The sequence below is a fragment of the Hippichthys cyanospilos genome, chromosome 19 (genome assembly GCF_059441005.1).
Source record: "Hippichthys cyanospilos isolate Australia breed blue-spotted pipefish chromosome 19, RoL_Hcya_1.0, whole genome shotgun sequence".
In the NCBI taxonomy this organism is placed as follows: Eukaryota; Metazoa; Chordata; class Actinopteri; order Syngnathiformes; family Syngnathidae; genus Hippichthys; species Hippichthys cyanospilos.
The window spans coordinates 3,630,948-3,657,435 of NC_142387.1; the positions used below are offsets into that span (position 1 = coordinate 3,630,948).

A 26,488-nucleotide genomic window follows, 5' to 3' on the forward strand; every position below is an offset into this window, starting at 1 on the left:
TCTAAGACCTTTTTTTGTGGATTCTTTTGAGATTTAAAGCTACAATCAGCTTTTTTTTTTTTTTTTTAATTCAAGCGACACCACTGCTATTTGACTGCCTGTTGAAGTTGCAGTACTGCTTTGTGGTCGCTTGAGGCCCTCCTTAGCCCCTAAGAAAAACTGTTCGATAGATAGATAGATAGATAGATAGATAGATAGATAGATAGATAGATAGATAGATAGATAGATAGATAGATAGATAGATAGATAGATAGATAGATAGATAGATAGATAGATAGATAGATAGATAGATAGATAGATAGATAGATAGATAGATAGATAGATAGATAGATAGATAGATAGATAGATAGATAGATAGATAGATAGATAGATAGTTTTTATCTATCTGGCACAAAAAATATCGTAAGGCTTTGGTGAGTAGTATCTTTTATTCATTTGTGTCACCCTTTGTCGGTGTTCTGCTCTTATCTTTTCTTTGCATACACAACTACGTGCCATCGACCAACATGTTCTTGGCACTGAGCATCGAGCGTGATGTACTATCACTCTTGAGTTTCATCTCCAGCGGATGCTCAGCAAGTGGCAGCTGGCAGCCCAAAGCTTTAAAGCGGTGCCATCGTCTCGACCTGCCCTGCAGGCCTTGGAGTAGGCACAATCCCTGCAAAGGAAAAAAAAATGTAATTCTCATAAGATAAAACAAAAATATGTTGCCCCTGCTGACTCACTTATAGTGCCCCCCATTGATCAGCTCATTGTCAGGAGTGACAACACAGTAGATGGTGGTATAGGCCCCTTCTGCTGAATTTTTAATCATACCACCAAACGTTCGAATGAAGTTTGATATCGGTCCTGTGATGTGTCTGGTTATCTCAGTGTTCACAGCTCCAGGGTCCACCGAGTAAGCTGTCACTCCTAATGCTGGAAGCAAAATACCTTTCAATCACATTGTAAAACTTTTTTTTTTTTACTTTGTTGATGCCAATCACGGAGCATTTAGTCCAACGGAACCCAAAACATGGCCAGGGGGCATTCAACCAATCAATTCAATGAAATGTATTTGTGTAACACTTTTCATACATAAAAATGCAACGCAAAGTACTGAACAAATAAAACAACCAAAAAAAAAATAAAATATATATATATATATATATATATATATATATATATATATATATATATATATATATATATATATATATATATAAAAACAAAAACCCATCCACACACACACAACACAACAGACACAAACACAAAGGTGTGCACACACACAAGGCGGTGTGCAATTTGCAATTTTTATTTTCTAAACTTTAGTATAGCTGAAACGTAAAAACTTTACTTGTTGTCAAACTGAATATGTTGTTGAATAAAAAGGGCACTTATGTTTGCATTATTTTTTTTTTTTTTATCGTTTCGTGTCCACAAACATTTGCAATAGGGGTCCTTGGAAAATATTCTTTCTGAAAGGGGTCACTGACTCCTAACAGTTTCAGTGGTCATGATATTACAACTCTTTTATGCACCACCCATGAATGTTCCCAATACAGACCCAACAAAGGTTCATCTTGTCTTGGGACATGGAGTGATTCTTTAATGATATTTTGATCCCTCCCTCTTGTTGAGTCATGGTATATAAAACAAACAAATCCTTTGCTTAGCATAATTAGCTTAAAGGACAAGGTTTTTAAGGACACTATTCTCACTGGTACTTCTCAAAGACAAACATTGTATCCTCAAAGCATGCTTGATTCCTTCTCATTCCCTCTCCGAAAGCCCTTGTGGTGAATGCATGAGACTCTCACATTGGAAAACTGGTCCATTTTTTTTTTTCTGAAGAGTAGCAAATAAGGCCAAGAGGCACAAAGAGAGAATTAAAGAGAAACATCATACCCCCGGTCCTTTTGGCCAGCTCTCTGGTAAACAGAACGTTGGCCAACTTGCTCTGTGCATAAGCCCGCACAGGGTGGTAGTTGTTCTCGCCACCCAGGTCATCAAACCGGATCCTCCCCATGATGTGAGCCATTGAGGAAAGGTTGATGACCCGGGAAGGGGCAGAGTGCTTGAGCAAGTCCAGCAGTAGGAAGGTGAGGAAAAAATGTCCTGGTAGGTAGCAAATATTCAACATTAGGGCCTGTTACGGTGATTAAAAGTGAAAAAAAGGAGCAACTTATTTGTCTTTGTTGTCCTTGTTTGTTAGCAAGGGGGGTGAGGTTATATTTATTTAATGCGATGGTGACAAAAGTGTGTGCTGTGAAGAAATTTACAAATTTGCTCCAGCTCAACTCCTCTCCAGATGTTCAAGGAAATGGTGTTTACACAAAATTACCATCCAAATAAATGATGAATGGTTGACTGATGGTTAAATCTAAATTTAAATGTTGAATCTTAATCATTTACAATTCATGAATGTTGTATTGACTTTGTATTCTAACCTTAAACCTCAGTGTCAAATCTGTTCAACAGACTTTTTGATGTTTTTGATGGGTGAAGGAGAAGCATAGCAAAAATAAATAAATAAACAAACAAATAAATGAATACATCACGAGAAGGCTAAAGTATTGCATGAATTCTCAAAACATGACAACTTGATATGCCATGCTGCCAACCCTTCAAACGGGAGGTTGAGAGCTGCACCCTATAGGTGTCAGATTTAGCCCATGTCAGGCTCATTTATTGCCATTAGAAATTGGAAATATTGTCATTTTGGACATATTGAACACCCAATGTTTTATCATGCGTTTCCCTGGATTTTTGCATTAAGCCTTTCAATGGCAACTCACAAACGGGGTGCAATAGAAATATTTCTGTTGACACCCCAAAACAACCAAGTGGCAGTAGTGGCCAATTTATGCCATTTGCAAGCCTTTCAATGACTTTATTGATTGGCTTAACCTGGACTCTCATAGCAAAAGTCTTCAAAAAGTATAATATTTTAATTATGACATATAAAATATTACTATGTCAAATTCATAAACATATAAATATATGGGCGTAGTTACTTTAGCTATTATCAAATATTTTTATTGTATTAATTTTTTTAAATGAAGCACAACCAACATGATGCAATTGTCATAAGGGAGTGCATTACCTTGCTTTGCCCACTTTAGCTAGATTATAATGTGAGAAAGAGAAGAAACGGTTAGTAAAAGGAGGGTGTGTGGATATTTGGCTGTTCTCCACTAACTGGTTGCAATAATGCAGTTTCGTGACAGAGATTCTTCCCACTTAGCATTTTAGACACAGATACTAATGAAATAAATATGCTTACACTTATGTAATATTGTAAAATACAGTTTGCTGTACCATTTAAGAAGTTTGGAAATACCCTCCAATTCAGTGGCTTTTTGTTTTCAGTTTTTCACAATATTACAGAAAATCTGAATAAAACTTTGTGACCCAGAGGGTGATGTCGCCTATTGCATGCATTTGAGAAAGAGAAGTCGTACAGTATGTATGTTAATAGCGACTATCAAGTAGATTAAGCTACTATTAAGCGAGTCTGCTTGCTAGGTTTCATCATATCGTGTGAACCACTTTACAAACAAAAATAACATTTATCTAATTTTTCATTGCTGGCAATGTTCTAACTGATTTTTTACGGTATATTTCTTTGTACAAATCTACTAACTGATTCTTAACATTGATGAATATCAGCACAGTTTTCATATAGTACCTAAGTGATTGACACCAAATTGTGTCTCAAATCCATCCACGGTTGTGGAATAAGCACAAATAGCCACTCCAGCGTTGTTGATCAGGTAGTGAAGAGCCTTCTCAGCTACAAATGAAATGTATTTCATCACCATTCGCACACTCTTACAAATTGTGACCACCCACTGTTGTAGACATTCTCAGCAAACTGGCAGATGGATTTGGTGTCCGCTAGATCCAAATGCCTGGCAACGACTTTGGCGCATGACACCTCCCTCATGATGTCTCGTGCCGCCTGTTCTCCCTTCGCCATGTCCCTGCAGGCCAGAATCACTCTTGCACCTGGAAAGGTTAGATGAGGAAATTGCACAATCATGCCCATGCAGATTGAAATCTGAGTAATGGAGTCTGTGATATCTTCACTGGTAAGGCCAAAATCATAACGCTCCATTAATTTGTGTATCTTGCCTCTGGCAGCCAGATCTTTTGCAGTCTCTTTTCCTATTCCCGTGTTGGCGCCGGTTACAACGGCTGTCTTCCCATCCAGACGCACATCAGATGACCACTTGGGGATGAACAGAGCCCTGACAAGTAAGAAACAACACCCGTTTGCTCAAACACCACTTCCATATGAACTGAGTTTAGATATCGAACATAATTTGCTGCCTTCGCTGACATGGAACCAATTGAACATAAAACTCCCATTTAGAAGACTATAAAAAATAATTGCATATACAGTCATTATCTGTCGATAAGGAGGAGGTGAGTGTGCGTGTGTGTTTTAGGGGGTCACGGTGCCTAGATGGCGGTAAAAAAACAAAAAACAAAACAAAAACAGCTTGCATGGTATCCTCCTTGCTGTTTACCCTTTCACTCCAATTGGGACAAAGCGTCCAACAGCTTTTCAAAAATGGCCATGGGTATAGGAATGGTAGCAATAAGATAAAATGGCAAACTAGCAATTCATTACACACCTATCTACAGATTTCAGTGCCATTTAGCAACTTTTCCATACAGAACAAACGAGTGCTGGGCCGACTGTCAACAAGTTTAACCATCTAGTATTGCGGAAATATATTCATATGTGTTATATTTGTGTGTTTTACTATAGATTACACCAATTATTATGCATATTAGGCGTTTTCGTGATCGTTTTCACTTTTCTGGCACTTTTTTGTACAAGTATCATGGTCTATCTATGGGATATACAGTCCCAGTGGTATTTCTTGGTGGAATTGGAAGTGGGAATATTTTTAACTAATTTCCCAAGTATCCTAGACTTATACAGAAGTAACATATGCCATAAGTTTTATTTTTGGGGGAAAAAAAAGGACCAGAAGTGAAAGGGTTAAATCAATTATTTAAGTCATATGTGCCACATCACATGCACATACGCACATTTACTGCACACTAAGCCAAACCTGTACCTGGACACGCCAAAATAAGGAAGTGCTATACCATCAGTGTCTGATTTATTCATTTCTGTACAGTAGTGATATCTTCGGATATATTTTATTAGGCAACTCCAGAAGATACGGTGAATGTGTGTAATGTTATTTGGGTTTTTTTCTAGCTCGTCTTCTGGAAAATTGTGCTTCTAATGACACTGTACATCTGTATACATTTTCATAAAATATAGGCTTACTGTTGTATTCCTTTATTGTGCAAAGGAGTCAACCAAACACAATTTAGGCATTAATAATTAATTTGAAAATGTACTGTTCCAGTTACAAACATCATGTGGGAATTATGTGGGCATTAAACATATGTTGCATTAAAAACACCTGCAGAAACCTGATAAAAATATCTCATACACAATGAAGTGTCTTCTTGTACCCCCATTTGAGAACCACTGCATTAACATACATACATTAAGTCCACCTGAGGTTCCAATCATTTGCTCATTAAAAATATGCCTTTTAACCATGACCCAAGTATTGCAAAATATATCACATATTGACACACTGTACGTTTAAACGTTTTGTCAAGAAATGTTATGCCCTATTAATTCATTAAGGTTGAGTACATTATGTCATTTTACTTTTGATAATAACTGACCCTTCATAAAAAAATAAAATAAAATATTTGAGACCATTTCTGTTTTGGTTTACTGTATAGTACAGTACAGTAACTGTGTTCTCAAAATATCTTTGTTTTGTATGCAAGTTTGTGAAGTTTCTTACCTTATAGCTTGCATGGTAGTGCTCTCGATATGCAATAATGAAGTGCGACAGAATTACGAGAATGATGCAGAAGGAAGGCAGACACAGAAATAAGAGTCTAGAGTGGTTGTAAAATGCAAATGGTTGCTCTGTTGTGATTGGAACAAATCAATTAAATCAGAATGTTAAGCGGTATCACATGAGCTTCTCTTTTTTCACAAAATGTCCAATAGAGGTCTATTCATTTAGTCTATGCTTAAAGACACACAAAAAAAGATAGACAAGCTCATGGAACAAATAGAAAGTCGACGAGTTCATGGAACTTGATGATGAACAGAACAGATCTTGTGGTGTTGGACTTGCTTCTGCTCAAGACCCCAAAAATTTCAAAACTGTATCCACTTAGTTCCAGGAAGTTTGGGATTCAATGCCGGCGCACATTCATCTGCAGCCTTACTGTGACACTTGATGTTCATGTTGTCTCTACTGTATATCTTATATAAGACATGCTGGCAATCAAAAAATGAAGCACTTTCAGGTACTACGGTCTCCCCACATTCCAAAAACATGCATGCTTGGTGTATTGGACACTCCAAATTGCCCTTAGATATGATTGTGTGTACGGTTGTTTGTCTCTGTGTGCACAACGGCCCAGCTCAAGCCATATCCTTACTTATGCGGGAAAATACAAAAATTATTAATCGATGATGATCCGAATTACTACAATGACAATTTCATACTAATTTTCATACAGGTCTATTTTTGAACTTTTCTGTGGACAACACATTTTGTATTTGTCTTTCTGTATATCACAGTACAACTATTAGTATTGAATGAATCTCCATTGCTATTTCATCTCAACCTGATCTCCCTTTATATAAAAAAAAAAAACATAAATTTCTTGCTCTTTGTGAAACATTTCGTGATGAAGTCAAAGCGGAACGGGGAAATTTAAACCCTTCCATCCACAGGTGACACAGCTGTAATTTCAGCGCAGTATCAGTGTGGCTTTTCAGGTGCTTTCCACTGCAGGAAGGTATGTTTGACACCTTATATAATCTTGTAAATTGATGTACAATTCTCGAATAATAGAATGGATACCATTATTTCACTCATTAATCATTGTGAATACTTTGTGGGTGCAGCATTGTTGCAATATATGCATTCAGCATAATGATGGAGTATCACAACATTGAGACTGGCTAAAGGAAGACTTCTCACAATTTCCTGTTTTATAGCCACATACTAAAACAAGACAAAATAAGACAGTACTAGAAGTAGCAATCGCTATACAAGTATGCTTTTTCTCCCTTTTTTTGTGTATACAGTAGTTTCAAACAGGTGAACCAGACACATGGCTAATTGAAAAAAAAAACACACACAAAAAAAATGTTGCAAGTAAGCCCAGCTCTCTTCTCATGCGGTCCTGTCTACAACGCTGGCCAACAAGATGGTGGCTCACCCACTCTTTGCAGCTGCTCACAATCCTCCTGCGTCTAATGAAAGCCTGTCTGCTGGCTAAAAGTTAGCAAGAGCACAGAGTGTACATGTGTAATTGACGGTGCCTCAAAAAGAACTGACCTCATAAATGGCTCTTTCATTATAACTTACCCATCCCAGAATAGCAAATCTCACAGAGAGGCCACAAAACACAGGATGGGTGTTAGCCAACTTTTGAATGAATGAGATGCAAAACATTTGAACTTCAGTCAAAATATTCATTGTGTCACTCGTTGCAATTATTATTTTTCTTGTTGCTAACATAAATGAAATATTCATTCTTCACATATACAGTATGCTTTTTTTAATCAAAAAGGGTGAATTAATACATAAACAATGCGACTATAAATTTGTTTCAAACAAATTACTATAAACAGATCCTTTTCTTCAATAAAGCCTGCATGTTAAAACATACTCAAAATAAAAATAGCTTATCAAATGCATAGCATTTTTTTCCAAACGAAACTGCACTAATAGTGCAGTATGAAAAAAAAATCATCATACACAAAAAAAAAAATATTCGTACCAAAACTGGATGTGTCTCTTTATAATATATATGTATATGTATTTTTTTTAATAAAAATAAATCTTTTACTGAAAGAAACTTACTCTGAGAGGTGTCAGTTAATGTTTTTGTTCAATCTGTTTTGACATCTTCTCTCTAATGCTCTATTTTCTTTGATGGGATGATTTTATAAGGCCTCTAACAAGAGTGTCCACATTGCAAGGGCCAAATGATCCATTTAATGGTACAATTGAAATGTACTTACTGTCTAAACTTGAGTTAACCCAATACAATTAATTTAATAATGGGCTGGTGACCATCCAGGGTTGGCTAGGTTCCAGTTGACTCCTGACCTTAAGAGGATGGACATTAGGCTGAGTTGGTTAAAAAAATAAAATAAAGGTTATTGATAGTCAATATAATTGCTCTACTGCTTTGGTTTCCATTGTGACACTTAAGCAGTCATTTGTTGAGCCTGTGCAGTGTCATCCCGCAATGGCTTCTGGGTAACAGAGTCCGCCGCTGACCTCAGGCTACTCTGGAAAAACGACGCCGTCTCATTGGCCTGCTCTTGTACAGGACTCGCAAAGTCATCGTCCAGCGGCGCCCCGTCACTTCCGAGGGATGTTTGACCGACGTATACAACGATGACATCACCGCTAAAGTTCACCACCTGACCACTAGAGATGAAGGTGGTGTTGTGATTCCCCGACACTTGACCTAGTAGAGAAAAGACACTGTGAGCAGATGAAAAATACTTGATCAAAGAATAATCAAAAAGTAAGTCTGCCTACACAGTAGTGCTGTGTATTATGTCTTAAAAGTGTATTGCGATATATTGTGATACAGCAAAGGCGATACATATTGAGATGTATTGGGCAACGTTTGTAAAACAAACAAAAATAATAATAATAATCTATGGCATATATAACAATGACTGAAAAAACTGAATACAATTATTAGAATACGCAAATTCTATTCTTTTTAAGAAGGCACAAATAATTGACATATTTGCGCACACATTACACATTTTTTTCAAAATAAGCAGAGAACCCAAAAAACCCTAACCTTTTCACATGGCACTGATTTGGCAGGAATACAGTGGATTGATGAATTGCATCACTTTGTATCTCAATACATCGATATATTGATATTATGACCCAGCACTAGTATAAATTTAACACATTCATGCATGCTCAAAATGTATCATTGCTTGCTCAATATATTTTTCTGTGCTCAAAATCTATCATTGCTTACTCATGATATTGACAAAAGACCTGGGAAATTACCAATTTACATATGGAGTACTCTATATTGTTAGCTTGGATAAATTTCATTTATTTTTGCTGTATAATTCCCCTATTATTTTGAACATATACAAAAAAAGGCAAATAGAGGGAAAAGTACACCTATAACAGAATCATTGTATAAAACACTTTTACAGTATTGTTGTCAATATTGTCTTTGTTTTTTGTTTTGTTTTTTTGGGAGGGGGCAATTTTTCATAACCCCCCCGACCCCCAGACACATTTGAAGTGTAATAAAACACATAAATGAAGTCATATGACAACGTCTTTCTTGTACATACAGACCTTGGAACGGAGATTGAAATCAAACGTTCCAGATGGATTTCGGTATGTACCAAAAGAATGTCTAGATTATGCCATCACTAATGGTAATACAAGTACACAAGTTCCCAGCATTTGGGTCCAAAATCCCTTTCAAACCGTAACGAGTAAAACTGTCAATTACATCGAATTGATCATAGAATTTTATGAATACATCATATAATGCAACTCTTGTGTTCTATCCAGTAAAATATTGTCTGCTTATTTCGAGGTACGAATCCTTGAAGCGCCAGTGTTTTTCTATGAAATTTCCAGTTTTTGTGTCACTTTTTCAAGAAGATTAGTGTTGCAGAGAGAGAGAACTGTATTGTAACCGAAGAGCCTGCGTTCACTCAGCACTTCACCCACACAGCAGCTCAGACCAATGAGCGGTCGGACACATTTGACTCAACAATTTATTTCTCTTACAAACTCCACTGCCGAAACAACTCCAGAGTACTCAACTGAAAGGTTTCTCTTTTCAATTTCCTACATTTCTTGCGGTGCCTGCCTCGTAAATCGTGAGCTGCAATCGCCTGCCAATACAACATAACACCCCCGTAGGACCCGTCAAGCTGCCCAGCAACATGCCTGCCACAACCAGTGCGGAAATAGGGACCTCCCCTGCAAACACACGCACAAACAAAATTAACCCAATGCACACCCAATTTAGGGGGAACGAGGAATTTACAACAATTAGCTCAAAAATGTTTTGAGATAATGGTATACTGTATACTGTATGTTGCTTGGTGCAGTGTTGAAGGGCTGTTGAAGGTGTGTTAAAGGGCTCAAAAGTATGTTTTTAAAAAACAATAACATATAGAAAGACCAAGGAATGGCCTGCTAATACAGCAGCTACACAATGTAATTTATATCTTTACTGTTCCTCATTTACTTTTACTGATCTGCATGTTTTAGTTCGGGAAACCCAAGACCACCATCAGGAAAACATTTGCCAATATTTCATCCTTGACAAACGCGCCTCAGGAGAGAAAAGTGGTTGTTAAATTATTATGTTTGGTTCAACTTCAGTTTAAACCATATTTTTATCCACCAAAGGCTGCATCTAAGCAGACCCAAAAACAAAACAAGTGTGTTTCTGTTTTTTCTCCCTTTTAAGCCTTTGCTTTCCATTTTTTTTCCACCCTCTGTCTGACTTTCCCGCCTACGCAAGGAGACGACCTATTATGACACTCTCACGCACAAACAGCATCAGATATAAGAAAACGGGCAGACGCGCTGACAGAAAACACAGAAAAACACACAAGAGAAGTTGCAGCAGCGGCGGGCAAACAACGTCTTTTTCCTGGAATAACAGCGTGAGCGGTCCAACTAGAAAATATGCCCTTGCACCACAAGTTTGAAAACAAAGCTCTCTGGAATCTACTTCTCTTTATCCCTTCCAATATCTGATGACTGATTTCTCTGGATGCCCAACAACAGCAACATACTGTAATTTTAAACCGAACTAAATGCTGACAGAACATCCCTGCAATAAGGACTTTTTTTTTCTTTTAAGAATAACTTCTTAATGGCAAGGCATCATCTATTAAAGTCTATATGGAACCAGACAGGTGACCGTGAATTGATAATAGTAGTTGCGGGAAGCCCATTTAATGCACGTGTGATGGGAAATGGTGTTCGTTTCAAGTGTGTAATTATAATGTCCCGTCATCAGTGAGAGTCTCACAGTTTGTGTGTTTGTGTGTGTGCGGGGGCGTGTGTGTGCTGGGTGGATGGGGTTATAAAAGTATTACTCAAGCTGTGCACATCTTGCTACAATTAAAGCTGTGGTCACTTTACGCAACCCTATGAAAGTCTGGGTAAACAGGAAGGCACGGCTCACACTGACGCACACACACAGTTGTGTGTGGAAGTGTAGTTCGGATAGTCAACTATCTAAAAAAAAAAAAAAAGTAAAGTATCCTATTGCTTGTTTTTACTATGTGTGGTCCTATTAAACTGGTATAACGCATGAACTGTAAAGAAAGCGAGTTTGCAACTTAAATCTATTCTAACCAGCCCTCTTTTATATGTTTTATTGGCTGCTGGGATTATCCCAATAGAAATCTGACTTTAAACAAATACAATATAATGTTTCCTTACAATAACAGCATAAGAAAATTTGGAATGGTAAAGTGCTTTCAAAAAGGAAATTCAATGCTATTAACATAGAAAATATCTTCTTTTGTGGTACAATCAAACAATGGACCTGACTTGAAAAACCTTGAAAAACCTCTTCCACTGCATTAGCTTTAGAGTTGTGCATTTTAAAAACCGAACTTAAGTGGATTATAAATTTAATTAGGTAATTTCTAGTAGTAATTTCTAAGTAAGCCAGGGACGCTGTAACCTGGGGGTCCACTGGGTGTGTGTGTATATATATATATATATATATATATATATATATATATATATATATATATATATATATATATATATATATATATATATATATATATATATATATATATATATATATATATTTCTAGTTAATTCTAGTTATGTAACGCTAATATATATAGCTGTATGTATGTCTGTCAAGTGTGTGTTCAGAATAAGAACCTGAATCCTAAATAGGGTGTTGAGGCATAGACACTAATAAAAAAAAAAAAAAAAAAACTATTTTAAACCTATTCCCGCCATTCTGTGGATTTGTGGAGGTCTGTTTTTTGGCTTTTGTGAAAATTTTCAACAGATGCGCCATGTGATGCTGCAACTTTCCAGTAAAACCTAACATACATTTCATGTCTGTTATTGTTGTTGGACTCGTCCAGCTTTTCCGTGGAAACCCAAAACTGTGAGTGTATCAAATGGTGTAAAAGCATGACTGCGTGGCAGAACAGTGAGGCGGCCTACACAAACAGCGCACTGCGTCCACCTGGCAAACACAAGCGTGCACACTTACTACCAGATGCATTTTTTTCAAAACAGCCGTTGAAGGTAGTAGTTTCAAATAGCCATCTTTGTTACGTCATTAAACGGATTGAATTGGGAAACCATGTGACTGTCAGACATAGCACTGGAATTTCGGGAGCCTCTCCTGTTGTGCACGTCAAAGAATCACCTAATTAAAAAGTCAAATTGTGCATTATGTTTCAGGGTCTTTGTCAGGGTCTATGTTTATGGGTCTTAAAACTATTTTTGATGCAAAATATACATTGTGTTGTAGTTGTGGTTAGTGTTTTTTTTTTTAAATACAGTTTCAACAAATTTGCATTTAATCTTTTAGAAGGGTTTGAATTCAAAGATTTATTTAGTGACATTTAACTAATCGAAACATATTGGCAAAACATTTTATTTAAATAATTACAATTTATAATTATATTTTATAATTACTTTCAATTACATTTTATTTATTTAAATAATTATTTAGGTCCAACACATGGCACATAGTTTTATGTGGCCTGTGAAATGTTTGGTTAGCATGCAAAATGTTGAAGTTATATTCAACTTTTACAATTTTTTTATTTTTGTTATTAATATTATTTGAATAGATTTTATGGGCCTTTGATTTTAAAATGCGTAAACCTGTGATGTTCATACTTCAAATTTTACTTGACTTCACAGACATACCGGCCAGACAGAAGCTCTAACAGCAACGTGGCTCATGACTAAAATGAGTGTGACACCACTGATTAAAGTGAATGTAATCTTTTGTATTCCATCACATTTTTTTTATTTTAATTTTCAAATTGTGTATTATGCTAACAATCGCTTACAGTATGATTAAATGTACTGTACTAACCCAGGGAACAAAACATCTGCATATTTTTTGATGAACACCTGGGCCTACGACACTCCCGTTTTTTAAATATTGGGTCAAAATGGGAGAGGAGAGCCAAATATCCTGAGGTGGCACTCATGAAACTTTTGTGAACCGCTGTCCTAAATGATGAAGAAAAGAGAATACTATGAGTATACTTGAATTGTTCAAATTTGTCCCTTATTATGTTGTTATGTTCATTCATTATTAGTCAATGCACAACAGTTCTGTAATTCGGTACACCTGAACAATCCATAAGAGCCAATACAAGAGTTCTGTATAAAAGGGCTGCTTTCATAAAAATAATAAGGTTCAGTTTTGTCAAATAGGTGCTTACGATGCTTATTATTGTGGGTGCAGTTTTCACACCCCCTTCTATTCCTTTCATGTAGCTCAACAAGCAAACCAGTATATTGGGTAAGGGTTTTTCTTTTTTTTTTTTTTTCCCTGAGCATACCTGAGGTAAGACTTGGTTCCGCAAGCTGACTCTGTAGACTTTTTGGTGGACACTCGAGCTCTGTGTCCGCTGACAGGAGTGTTTTTCCTCCGCAGTCCTCCAAAGAGGCTGTGTGGCCTTGCTCCTGACTGGAGGCCTTCTGAGGGCTTTCCGTGTAGAGATCTCCAATAGATGAGGAGTTCTTTAAAGGGCTAGTTGAGGTCATCACGGATGACCCACTGTTGTCTGTGGATGAAGAATCTGTGCTTTCCAGTCTGTAATATCCCTTTTGCTTAATCGTTGACAAGTCTTTCAGGTGACCCTTAAACTCTGGTCTTGCTCTGGCCTTGCTTAAAGGCACACAGACCTCAGGTACCCGGCTGGAAGGAGGACTGAACGAGGAAGCGCGGAGGAGAGGAGGTGAAAAGGAGACAAGAGAAGCAATGCTTGTTTCACTCTTGGCCATGTGTGCTTCTCTGACAGTTTTCTCCTCCTCTGACCTCCTGTCAGCACAGGAGCAAGTCCAGGTGGTCCCTGGACTGACAGCTTGACTACAGTCTTCATTCTCCCCGACTTCCAGAGGCTCCTGGACCTGAACGCTGCACACGCAGGAACCCGGCAACAGTGGAGACACGCTGGTGAGGTCCTCTTCTTCAGATACCTCCTCGGGACCACCAGAATTGTCACTCTGCTCCTTTGTCACTGCCTCCCTGGGCAGGCATTCATTTGTGGCCGTTTCCTGGGTTTGAGGGAGGGAGACAGCAGGAGCCGGAGTGCAAGGGAGAGAGGAGCAAGTGGGCTTGTCACCATCGGTCATGTGAGGGGCTTGGCAGAAGAGTTTGGTCGTCTCACAGGGAACGTATTTGAGACTGCCTGCTGCCCCACTGTGGTAAAGCGGGGCCAACGTTTCCTAAAATAACAACAAAAACATGCTTTATCTTGTCTTTGACACTAAAATTGCTTAACTTACTACTATTTTTTGTTACTGCAAAAACAAAGTACCGTACTTCTCCAAGTACAAGTCAAGTTTTTTTTCCCCCTCATTTTCAACCCCCGTGTTAGGGGGGGTTGACTTATAACTGCATAACTCAAAACAGACCAACTGTAACAACATATTTGCGTAACATTAATTTGAATGTGAAGTAAGTAATATGTCAATCACAAGGCTTAAAATGATTATATATACCTGAATCTCTAATTTGATATCGTATGTATCCGTCTTAGAGCGTTTGGACAGAACGTCAAAAAATACACTTTTGTCAAGCGCGGCCTAATTGCCTCCTTCTTGTCAACACAAGGCTGCATGGATAATTTTTTTTGACAGACTTTGACGCATTATGAAAAGGAAAATGCGGCTTAATTTGTCTCTTTCAGCCCTTGGATGTATGTTTGAACAAGCCAGCATGGATGTCAGCACGTGGGGTGAGAAACAGTGAAGGGCAACCTTCCCCGCTCTGATCTCACAACAGTCGTCACTTGGGTAAAAAAAAAACGCGACAGTATGTTATTTCGATGTACCATGAAGAAATACGTCTCAAAGTAGTGTAATTTTGTCATTTTAATAACAACCACCATGTGTTACAGTTGGACAGCCATGATAAGTGTAACCACTAATGTCAGGAATGACCTATATTCACATTTTTATCAAATTAATCAAAATTTGAGTAAAAAAAAAAGGTTGACTTGTACTTTGTAGAAATATGGTAAATATCTGGTTAAAGACACATCGGGACTTTAAAACTTTTATAAATACAACATAAACTTACTTGCTGTATCCTCGTCCTTTTCAGATTCTGAACACACGATCGCAAATTAACTACAGACGAGGGGAGGTAAAAAAATGTTGCATATTACACAAGCTGATAAATGCCATATTCAAATCAAACCATGTACAGTTACAACTTACAAGAGAGTAACTTGAGTTTGTCCTTATAGCAAAAGAGGAACAAGATGACGAGGCACAGGACAGTGATGGCTGACAGCACTGACACTATCACCCAAGAGGGGGCAGCACCTATAGTTAGGATGACATCAGAATGTTTTGAAATGATGATTTTACGAATATATATATATATATATATATATATATATATATATATATATATATATATATATATATATATATATATATAATATATATATATATATATATATATATATATTTATTTATTTATTTTTCATAATGAAGTGATCGTATTTTCCTTACTGGAGACAGGTGGTCCACACACAGCATCTGTCTGAGAGCTGCCTGCTCGTGTCAGGCTCCTGCCCTCTGCTTTACAGCTGAGAGAATGGAAAATGAGACACAACTGTGAGACACACAATATATGTATAAAAACAGTAATGACATAAACAACACTCTACAAGAATCTAGTCAAAAATGCCACAACAATTCAGGCTCATATCGCTTTTGAAGTGAATATGTGCAACCCTATAAATGGCATGTGAGGCAACAATAATCTGTGAATATGCTTTTTCCAGGGATTTACTGATGATACAAAAAGTTAAATTTCTCACTGTAATTCAACACGTTTTTCACAAAAATATTTTTAGCAGTTTAAATGTTAAACTATGCCACAAAGCATGATATTTTTCACCTCTCCCCTCAAAAAATATATATTTCTGTTACTACAATACAATGTTGTGCCACCAAAATGTTATACTTACAATGATTTGTTTTCCACATTAGTTCACAGATATGCTATAATAAACCAAAAAAAGGCTATGTATGGCAAAAAAAAAAAAAAAATGCAATTCGTGCTACGGAATGCTGTTATATGACAAAAACAAAATTTGTATTAGAATTCGATGTGCATGAAAATGCAAGTTCTTCCACTAAAATACTACACTTACTCACATATACTTACTTACATACAGCCACAAAATTGATCGTTTTGTATCAATCAATAAAAATGATATCTTGAGTCACAAAACTACTACTTGAGTCACAAAACTACTACTCAACTAAAAATGGCTACATTAAGTCTGATATATGTAGCTGTGAAAATATTATTTTGTCACCAAAACGAGTATTACTTCTACTAAATGTGGTGTTAAGCCACGTAAACATGTTTTGCCCCAAAACGAGTATTCATGCACCATTAGCTCACTAAACTGCTATGTTCGCCACAAAAATACTGGCTTGGCCTCGGAATGCCTATATTAAGCCACTAAAATGCTATGCATAGCCGCAAAAATGCTAGTTTTGCCACAACAATGCTATACAGTATAAAAGGGGAAATGCCACGAGCTGTTGAATGAAAATGGCATCCGAGTTGAAAATGACATCACTGTTGCTCTTGGCTCAGGTAAAGACTATTTATAGCTCAGCTCCAGCTCACATGATCAAACTTAGAAAGCAGGTCAGCTGTGATTGGTTGTTAACTTGTTACCTGAGCCCTGCGCAATGGTAAAGTCATTTTAAGTAAGGAGCAAGCCCCATGACATGGATAAAAACGGGTGGATTTTGCTGCTTAATTCATATTCAACAAACTCAATGTTAATTAGAACACTAGCTTATTGTAAGGATTTTTTTTAACTTGAGTTTTTCCTTATGTCAATAAATGGCACAGCTTGCCACAAATAAATACAATACCATAAAGAAATTATATTGTGTTGCATCATGGCACAAAAATGTTATACCCTGCAAGATCAAAAAGAAAGGAAAAAACCTAAACCTAATCCTTTGCTATCATTTCCTAAATTAAGAAAATCATTGTCTTAAAATGAAGATAACTCAAAATCATCATTTCATCTAGTTATGTGGAAAACTACAAATGTTTTGAGCAAACAAAATCTTAAGAAAATGCTGGATTTAAAATGTTGTAAGAAAGCAACCTTTTCACAAGAGTTTTTTGCTACAACATATTTGACCTTTTTAGACAAAAAAATGAATATTTGTATTATACTTGTTGAGGTTATATGCCTTTTTACTTTGTTGTAAATGACTTTCTGCTAAATTACAACAAAACACTGTATGTCCCTCCTACAACATTACATTATGTAAACCAAACTCAAAGTATACATAGACACAAAACCACAACTTGGCATAAAATGTAATATTAGGTCACTCATTGAAATGATATATAAAACCACAAAAATGGTAATTTTGACACAGCAATGCTAAAACGATTAGGTCAGTGAAATGTTATGTTTTGCCTAAAACATGCATAAAAAGTTACAATAAAAATAAAATCACTACAATTAGTTCAGAGTATGCATCTAATTTAGTTTTTTTTAACTTGTATTTCATTTTAAATTTGAAACTAATTTTTAAACGACATTATAATGGAAGCAGTTTTTGAAATTCTACTAGTAGTTCAAGTGTCACCTTGTACAGGTTGCCAGCTATGCAAAGATTAACTCATTCACTGCCAATGACGGCTACAGATGTCAAGGATACATTTTTACTGTACTGGTAATGAATGAGTAAATTCTACTAAAAGTTACTGGATATTTATCGAACAAAAATACAAACGCATTACTTGCACACTGATTACTACCAATCTGCCATTTTGAGGAAGAACATCAAACACATAATACAAGTTAGTTACAAGTGAATATTCATCTGATTTTTTTTCTTTAAATAAAGCATTACTTGGTATCTAATTACTACCAAACTGTCATTTTGAGGAAGAAAATTTAACATTCACTGCCAATGACAGCTAAAAACGTCAAGGATCCATTTTTGCTGGGATGGCAATGAATGAGTTAATGGAGGGAAAACCATGTCTCTCCCTCTTCTACTTTTGGATGGGAGCACAAGTGGAAAGTGAGGTGTGTGATCCAGGGTTCCAGAGGAAGCACTGCGTATGTGTGTGCTGTTACTCATCGCGGCTGGCAAGCAGTGAGCACACCAACCAAATGTTTTTCTTTCAGAATGTCAAAACCAAGACGGAGCGTGTTCACTTACTTTGTCCACTGTTTGCATTGTTTAGTGTTGTTGTCCGCGGAAAAGAATCCTTTCTTGCATGGAACACAAATCTTCCTTCCGTTTATGGACTCTGGAATAAAATATCTACATCATTTTACGTTGCTATTGTATTACAAGTGCGTGTGTCTGCTTAATTGCTCGGTCTGGCTCACCGGGTTCCACCTCAAGTCCATATCCAGGTCGGCAGGAGGGAATCTTCTCACAGAACTCGCAGTTGATGAGAGAGCACTGGAAGTTGGGAAGGCAGCGACAAGGCTCCTCCGCCTCCAGATTTTCGGGCCTGGACATGAAACCTTTACCTGGAAATAAAGATAAGAATAAACTCATTATTTGGTGTCTGATAGTAATTAATTCATTTTTGTAATTTGTTTCTCGATTACAAAAAAACATAGGCAGCCCTGTGTCTTACTGGGTGGTAAGTCTGAATTTTGGAGTGCTTTTCCTGTGCTTTTGTGGGTTTTCTCCAGGCACATTCCAAAACTATGCATGTTAGTTTCATTGGAGACTCCAAATTGTTGCGTTTGAATCACTTTTTGTTGATATAGAATGCAGTGTTGGGAGTATTGCATTACAAAAGCAATGTAATTACTCTTTGCTGTAACACGGTAGTGCAATGCATTACACTAATAAAAAAAATTGTAACATTTTACTCGGTACAAGTGAGAGTAACGCAATGCATTACAATGCATTTTCAACCAGAAAGTGCTGGGGATTTTTTCCCCCCAATTCACCAACAACACTTTCAGTTCATCAGAGATAAATACAAGAAGAATAGCTTGGTGCACTTTATGTGCGACATCTAAAGAGCTTAGACAAGGTAAGTTCACAATTATTTTCACTGTACAATTGCTAATAACTTGTTCTGGTCAATGTGTATCAATATGAAACATATGAAAACTCATGTTAAACAGTACTTTAAACCCAATATCAACGATATAGGCTAGCTGCTAATGTTAGCCCCACCAAAACAATCTATTTTTGAAACGTCTGTCCCTAACCTAGCTAACACTGGTCTCAAATATGTATAAAAGTAGTTTAGTTGTAAAAAGTATAAATACTTTTCACATTTAAAAAAATTCTGGTACCCACATTGTACATATGCATGAAAATTCCAGGGAGGGAGGTGGGGGTCCTACTTTGCGGATTTCACTGCGTGGGGGTTTTTTGGTTTCCATTAACCAGAAAGCAGAGACTTTCAGCAACAATGCTGCGTATATTCAGTCCTTGCCATAGCGTTACACGTTGCACTACAGAACAGATCTTCAACATTTTGATAAAATTGATAGAATAGTTCCTGTCCTGAATTACTAACCTGCATCACATATTCTCTGCTGGAGGCAGCGTGTCTCTTGGGTCCAGTAGGGCTGATATTCCCCATGACCACATTTAACACATTTAGTCTGATGGGATTCATTGCAATCTGCAAACACACGTGTTCCTGCCAAAGCAGAGAGGATACAGTCACATCTCAATTTTTGACTATCTTGGCTTGAAAAATATATAACAATAATAATAAAGGGTTACCTGGTTTGCACTTATTGCAGCATCTTGAGCCTTTTAAGTACTGCTGTTCACCGCATTGAAGAGACTTGGAGGCTGCGTCCTAAAAGATATTGTGAAAGCAAAAATATCAGTTTTTCCATAATTCTGTCTCGACATTTTGGCCAGTAAAAAGAAGAAGAATACCAATGTGAGCATTCATTTTTGTTTTATGGGCTTCTTTCTCCCTATTCATGTGATCATTGGATATGGTGGTGAGTAATGAGAGGAAGAGGATAAAAGTTTTTTCCGAGACGTGCCCTGGAATTATTTCCGCAAGCTCAGAAGTACCTGACCAGATTCCAGACCTTCAAACCAAACTCTAGTGGCACCCGCTTACAAGAGGAGCCATCTGGAATTGGATACAAACCTCTGTTTGGCTTGAATGAGAGAAAGGATTCTCTCTGGAGACTCTTATAAAAGTTTATTTTGTCCCTTCGTACGCCATTACCGATAATATGAAGGAATATATAAACCATATGTTCTGATAATATGATTGCTTGCGGGTTAAACAAGTCCCTACAAAGTAGAACATAATCCAAAAATGGTACTTTGAGTTCATAGAAAATGGTAAAAAAAACAAAAAGAAAGCCTCAAAAGTCAAGCAAAAAATAATTTGAGTCTGTGTGCGGCTGTAGTCTACTGTGCTGCTGCAAAACCTGAGTTTATGTTGTCGGACAAAAAAATTGATCATTCTTTTTCTCTATTACATTAAAGGTTTTTTAGTGGGCACATTTTGATCACTGAAACAATCATTCAGTGTAACATTTGTCATCAAAATTGCACAAAATTATTTCATCATACTGAAATACATTTTTCCTTCTCAGAGGGTCCAACGTGCTTTATTCCTGATGGGGAAAGTGTTGTTCTTTTAAGGTGAGCAGTTTATTTGTGTGTGCTGGAAAGTAGTTAAGCGGTGGTCATTGTTTGCGGTGAAGTAAGGTTTCATTTTGTCTTTGACACTCCTAATAAGTTCACAATCATATTTGAGGTGAACAGTTGACAGTTTGCGGTAGTAATGAACGGCAGGAATCCGCACACATACCACATTCGAATATGTGAGCCATGTTCCAGTCTGCTTTCAACACACACATTCTTTTGCATTTTGGCATAATAGTATTAGTATCTCGCCGCAACATGCATACAATGCTGACACATCGTTCTTCTTTGTCTTTGAGTCATTTTAATGCATTGAAAAGTATCTTGTTGAAGGACACAAAAGGCGATGTATTGGAACATAAGACGTTCCTACACACACAGACACACACACACACACACACAGACACACACACACTTTTTTGCTGGTGGTGAACTCCTTGCCACATTGCTGAAGCAGTGAGTCTGGCTGTTATGACAGCAATGATTCCAAAACCACAGAGTCTGATCCAAATGTAGAAAAAAACAACCTATAGCCTGCTTCTACATATTCAGCCCCTTCAAAAAAGTCCTTCTTTCCCATGAATACCCTAGCATATAAAAATGACAGTGAAAAAAAAAGAATAAACCAATTATGAATACAAGCATCCACTTTTCCATCTGCTGTTGTCCTTTTCATCTTGGCTCCAACCACCTGCAGATCATTTGATGGAGTAAGTGATGAAAGACAGAGAGGGGGATGAAGAAAAATAGATGAATAAAGAAAGGAATAATGGAAAGAATTGAAAACAGAAACTGGAGAGGAAAGAAGTAAGGGTGATAGGAAGGATGGATGAATGGAAAAACGGTAGAAATAAGTATAGAAGGAAGGGCTGGAAAAAGGAAAATGACAAATGGAGGAACAAATGAAGGCAAGAAAGCAGGAGAAATTATAAGAATAAAAAAATAAAGGTAAAAACAAAGGATTTAGGTTTGAAGGATGGCAGTACGGAAGGATGAAAGAAAGAAGGCTGTAACGGAAGGAAAACCACATGAAAGAATGTCTGACTGACAAACATCAGAAAGATAGGAACCAAGCAATAAAGACATTTAGGAAGTAAAGGCAGGTGACGGTGGAAGGGGAAGCAGGAAGGAAACCAGGAAAAGCAAGAATGAAGTATCAAAATTAAGGAATAATGGAATAAATGGATGAAGGAAATTTTTGAAAAGAAGTCAGAAAACAAGGACGAATCGAAGTAAAACAAACAAAAGCTGAAAGCAAAAGCAGAATTTTGCAAGAATGATCATTTCATCTTTTCATCTGTGAATCCCTTTGAGACTTCTGTGATTTAGGGCTATATAAATAAAATTTGATTGATTGATTGATTGAAGAATGTCATAATGGAGTTGAAGAAGGACAAAAAGGATGGCCCGGCAGAATAGGAATGAAAGATAACAGGTGAAAAACAAGAAGGAGTGAAGGAATGTTTGCAGGCTGAAAGTTTGGAGTAACCAAACAAGAAAGGAGAGAAAGGACTACTGAAGGAATGATACTGAAAGAATTGAATGAATAATCAACAGAAGGAAAGCAAGAAGAAAGAAGGAAGGAAGGAAGGCAGACTGAAGGAAAAAACTGAAGGAAGAAAAATAATAATTAACAGATGGAAAGCAGGAGGTAAGTGGGAGGGAAAGAATGAAAGGAAGGGAGGAAAAAGGTGGACTGAAGGAATGACACCAAAGGAAATAAATGAAAAATCAACAGATGGAAAGTAAGAGGAAGAAGGGAAGAAAGAAGGAAAGAAAGGAAGACTGAAGGGATGACACAAGGAAGGAAATTAATAATCCACAAATGTAAAGCAGGAAGAAGAAAGGCGTGGTATAAGGAAGGAAGACTGAAGGAATGACACTGAAGGGAGGAAATGAATAAGAAGGCAAACATGAGGAAGATGGGAAGGAAGGAAAAGGCTGGACTGAATGAATGACACTGAAGGGGACATAATAAAATCCAAGAAGGAAACCAGGAGGAAAAAGGGACGAAAGGAAGGAAAGAAGGAATACTGAATGAATGACACTGAAGGAAGGAAATTGATTGGAAGGAAAACAGGAGGAATGAAGAAAGGAAGAAAGCAGGGATGTCTAGAAAAACGTTGAAGTCCGTAATTAGGTAACAATAAATGACATTGGGCAAGAAAACAATGAAGGAAACAATTAAGAACGAAGAAAACAAGAATGAAAAAAATTAAGAATGTAGGAAACCGGAATGAAAATTTTAGGAATGAACGAAGTATGGGCACGCAGAAGGGCAGGTGAAAGAAAGAAAGAAAGAAAGAAAGAAAGAAAAAGAAAGAAAGGAAGGCAGTGATAGCTTTGTGTTATTCAAGGTGGTAAACTGTATGTTTGGACGCACTAAATATAAGGTACATAGCATAGTTTGTCCAGCCTGGATGATTATAGTTAACATTTATAGAGCCGACCTCAAAGCTAACTTTATCCTCTGTGCGGTCGCACACTGTGAGAACTATTGGAAGAGCAGCGAAAAGGAGAAGTGGGCTGATCCAATGGCTGAAGAAATGCAAAAATGAGACTTCGAACACCTTTGTGGAGCTTTCATTTAAAAGCCGTAAGCAGCCTTCATGTGATAGCATCAAACCAGAAAGCTCGCATTCCAAGAGGGCCATTTGCATAACGGCCTCAGCAGCCACGGGGCAGGAGTCCAATAAAAGCACCGTTTGACTTTTTGCTCTTTTCAGACTTTGTGAGATTCATGAGGCTGCAGAAAAATCAACACCTTGAAAATTTGCCGTGACTCACTTGCGTGTATATTTATAAGCATCACACCCCTTCTGGAAAAACGGAACCTTTCAAAGAGGACAAGCTGCATTTATCCAGCACTGCTTTAAATGGACAGTGGACACTACAGATCATATGTTATCCTCACAGGCCCGGGTTCAAATCTCTGCTCTACCCTTTCTGTGAGGAGTTTGTATGTCTTAATTAGATAGGTAAGTTAATAACTTCAAATCACAGGTGTCAAACTCAAGTCTCAAATTTATAGGTTGTCTTTAACTTTCAAAAACTTGAGAGCAAAAAAAAAATAAAAAAGCTTTTATTTTTTGTTCCCAAACTCTCTTTTGACCAGATTATACCAGCCTCTGATTTTAAAACTACCTAAGTGTGTGACAAACACACTTAAAACGTATTTGACTTTACAGTCATAGTTGGCCCTCGGACAGAAACTGTAACTACAATGTGGCCCACAATGAAAATGAGTTTGACACCCCTGCTTTAAATTAAAACCAAACAACAATACCACCGTCGGTACAAGGTGGACCTGTCTGTGGATGAACTGGTACCGGGCTGCATGGGAACCGCACCCATGATGTTTTGGAACTGATTTATTTTATCCCTTAGCAGATCATTAATTTGTGCTTTGTTTGGCCTGATCTATATTTTTGGCACCGTCTCTGGCCGCTTTTGGTATTACGTTTTGTAGTGATGAAGGGGGGTCACTGCCCCTCACCCCCACCCCCACCCAAACCCCTGATTAAAGCATTGGTTTTGAGGATATCAAAACAGAATGGGTGGACGATAGACAGAGTTAAAAGGCACATAACTCAAATTACAGCTCCTGTTATTCTCTATAATTACTCCCCGCATTTTGAGGTCATCTAGCAGTGGCGCGGTGTTGCACAGGGCGGCTTCAAATGAATATGGAACAAATTGTAAGAAGGGGGTGAAAACCGAGAAAACGGAGGGGAATTCTTCGGGGATCCTGTGAGTCAGTGATTGCACGACTATGGTGAGAGCAAAACCAAAGGCAAAACTTTGCAGTGTCATTGCAAAACACATGCAAAAACACTTCTCCAAAAACCAGTCTTCACTTGTGAGCTGCTTCTAAGATGCACTCTGTTTTAAGCAAATGTAATTTTCACAAGAATATTAAGACTGCAAAATTATGGAGACAAAGAAGAAAGGAACAAAAAGGGATGGAATTGTGGTCACGTTCCAGTCATAATGATAGAGTTTACTGGAACACAAGCTGTGATAGATGATGGATCCTCATCTTGAGGTTGCTGGCAAGAGTTGTAAGAAGCATCCCCAGTGTAGGATTATGGTAATACACTTCTACTAATATACAAGTGCATGTTTAAGGCAAAACACACATGTTTTTGGCACATTCAATTCAACTTTTAATGCTGCGCAACATCTATTGATCCCTTATTTTCATACACTTCAATCACAATTTGAACATTCTGGCAGCTGGGAAATCAAAGTTGAGATCTCAAGTTTTTGTAGAAATCCCCCCAAATATCTGTGACATAAGCCTGGTTTTATATATATATATATATATATATATATATATATATATATATATATATATATATATATATATATATATATATATATATATATATATATATATATATTTATATATATATATATATATATATATATGTATGTATATATATATATATATATATATATATATATATATATATATATATATATATATATATATATATATATATAGAGAGAGAGAGAGAGAGAGAGAGAGAGAGAGAGAAAGAGAGAGAGAGAGAGAAAGAGAGAGAGAGAGAGAGAGAGAGAGAGAGCGAGAGAGAGAGAGAGAGAGAATTTTGTCAATTTGGGTCAATTTTGTCAAATTGACCCACATAATCCACATCTTTATCAAATAACTTACTATTTAGTCACTAAATATTTTGCAGCAACCAGTACGGGGGAAATTGACCCAGTTTGATATAAGGAGGTGTGCAATATGCATTTTTTATTTTGTAAACTTCATTATGGCTGAAAAGTAACTAATATATTTATCAAATTTAATCTGTTGTTTTGTTTCTGCAAACATTTGCAATGGTAGTTTTGCTGTCTAAAAGGGATACCTGACTCCAAAAAGTTTGAGAACCCCTGCTATAGGGTACTCAGTAGAGGACATCTAAGCTTTTCCAATGATGTTTCATCTGCTTGGGTGTGATGCAAATTTATTCTGCTTTCTTGCCAACAAAATGAATACAACAGTCTCAAGAGGAAACACATAGAAAGCTTTGGAAGCAACTTACCTTTGCATGGAAGGCAACCAAAATGCATGCCATCCAGCATGGGAGTATCCACTTTGGAGGAAAGTTTAGTCTCATATCTGCTGTCCTACAAACACAAAGTTCTCAGCAAATCACTCCTCACGTGCAAGAGTGCGTCCGAACGTGTACTCCGTGCCACAGGGCATTCTCGCGCCTTCCTTCCTTCTCTTCCCTCTCCTTCTTTCTCCAGTCACCCACGCCTTCTGAGAGGAGCGTGCTTACTAAAGCTTGTAAACGGCAAAGAAAGAGTGAGGGAAGGAACGCCTCCCACACAGCGTCCTATGTTAGAAGTGGGTCCCCTCCCTCAACGCCTTCTTTCTTGACTCTCCATGTAGACACACGACTTCATTGGCTGTAAAAATAGCTACACTTGCAGACAGCACAGGTGTCATACTGGAGGTCCAGATATGGTGTGCCACATCATTTTATGTGACCCGCAAA

General features: G+C 37.3%; 2 protein-coding genes and 1 long non-coding RNA gene across 3 annotated transcripts; 1 reads left to right on the forward strand and 2 right to left on the reverse strand.

Annotated features, from left to right (window-relative positions):
* Positions 1–431: 431 nt before the first annotated feature.
* LOC148407650 (retinol dehydrogenase 12) lies at positions 432–6,318 on the reverse strand. The gene is made up of 7 exons (XM_088401480.1): positions 5,832–6,318; positions 4,117–4,232; positions 3,835–3,990; positions 3,671–3,775; positions 1,888–2,097; positions 726–918; positions 432–658 (listed from the first exon to the last, which is right to left on the reverse strand). The coding sequence occupies exons 1-7, from the start codon at positions 5,843–5,845 to the stop codon at positions 556–558; spliced, it is 897 nt and encodes a 298-aa protein (XP_088257606.1). The 5' UTR covers positions 5,846–6,318; the 3' UTR covers positions 432–555.
* LOC148407651 (uncharacterized) lies at positions 3,744–9,332 on the forward strand. The gene is made up of 3 exons (XR_015863575.1): positions 3,744–3,998; positions 4,126–4,239; positions 8,395–9,332. It is a non-coding gene; the product is annotated as an uncharacterized LOC148407651 (long non-coding RNA).
* tnfrsf11a (tumor necrosis factor receptor superfamily, member 11a, NFKB activator) lies at positions 6,458–26,240 on the reverse strand. Its single transcript, XM_088401476.1, has 10 exons — positions 26,030–26,240; positions 20,082–20,160; positions 19,870–19,995; positions 18,710–18,856; positions 18,537–18,627; positions 15,831–15,907; positions 15,531–15,638; positions 15,391–15,440; positions 13,646–14,534; positions 6,458–8,535 (listed from the first exon to the last, which is right to left on the reverse strand). The coding sequence occupies exons 1-10, from the start codon at positions 26,102–26,104 to the stop codon at positions 8,270–8,272; spliced, it is 1,908 nt and encodes a 635-aa protein (XP_088257602.1). The 5' UTR covers positions 26,105–26,240; the 3' UTR covers positions 6,458–8,269.
* Between the last annotated feature and the right edge of the window lie 248 nt (positions 26,241–26,488).

What these genes read in the sequence shown, in the direction of transcription:
- LOC148407650 (XM_088401480.1), bottom strand. An exon ending in GCTGGCCAAAAGGACCGGGG is followed by an intron (nt 919 to 1,887) that starts GTATGATGTTTC and finishes TTTTGCTTCCAG; the next exon opens with CATTAGGAGTGACAGCTTAC. An exon ending in ATCAATGGGGGGCACTATAA is followed by an intron (nt 659 to 725) that starts GTGAGTCAGCAG and finishes TTTCCTTTGCAG; the next exon opens with GGATTGTGCCTACTCCAAGG.
- tnfrsf11a (XM_088401476.1), bottom strand. Translation starts at nt 26,104, where the DNA reads ATGAGACTAAACTTTCCTCCAAAGTGGATACTCCCATGCTGGATGGCA. An exon ending in TGGACTTGAGGTGGAACCCG is followed by an intron (nt 18,628 to 18,709) that starts GTGAGCCAGACC and finishes ATTTTATTCCAG; the next exon opens with AGTCCATAAACGGAAGGAAG. An exon ending in GTGTGGACCACCTGTCTCCA is followed by an intron (nt 15,639 to 15,830) that starts GTAAGGAAAATA and finishes TCCTAACTATAG; the next exon opens with GTGCTGCCCCCTCTTGGGTG.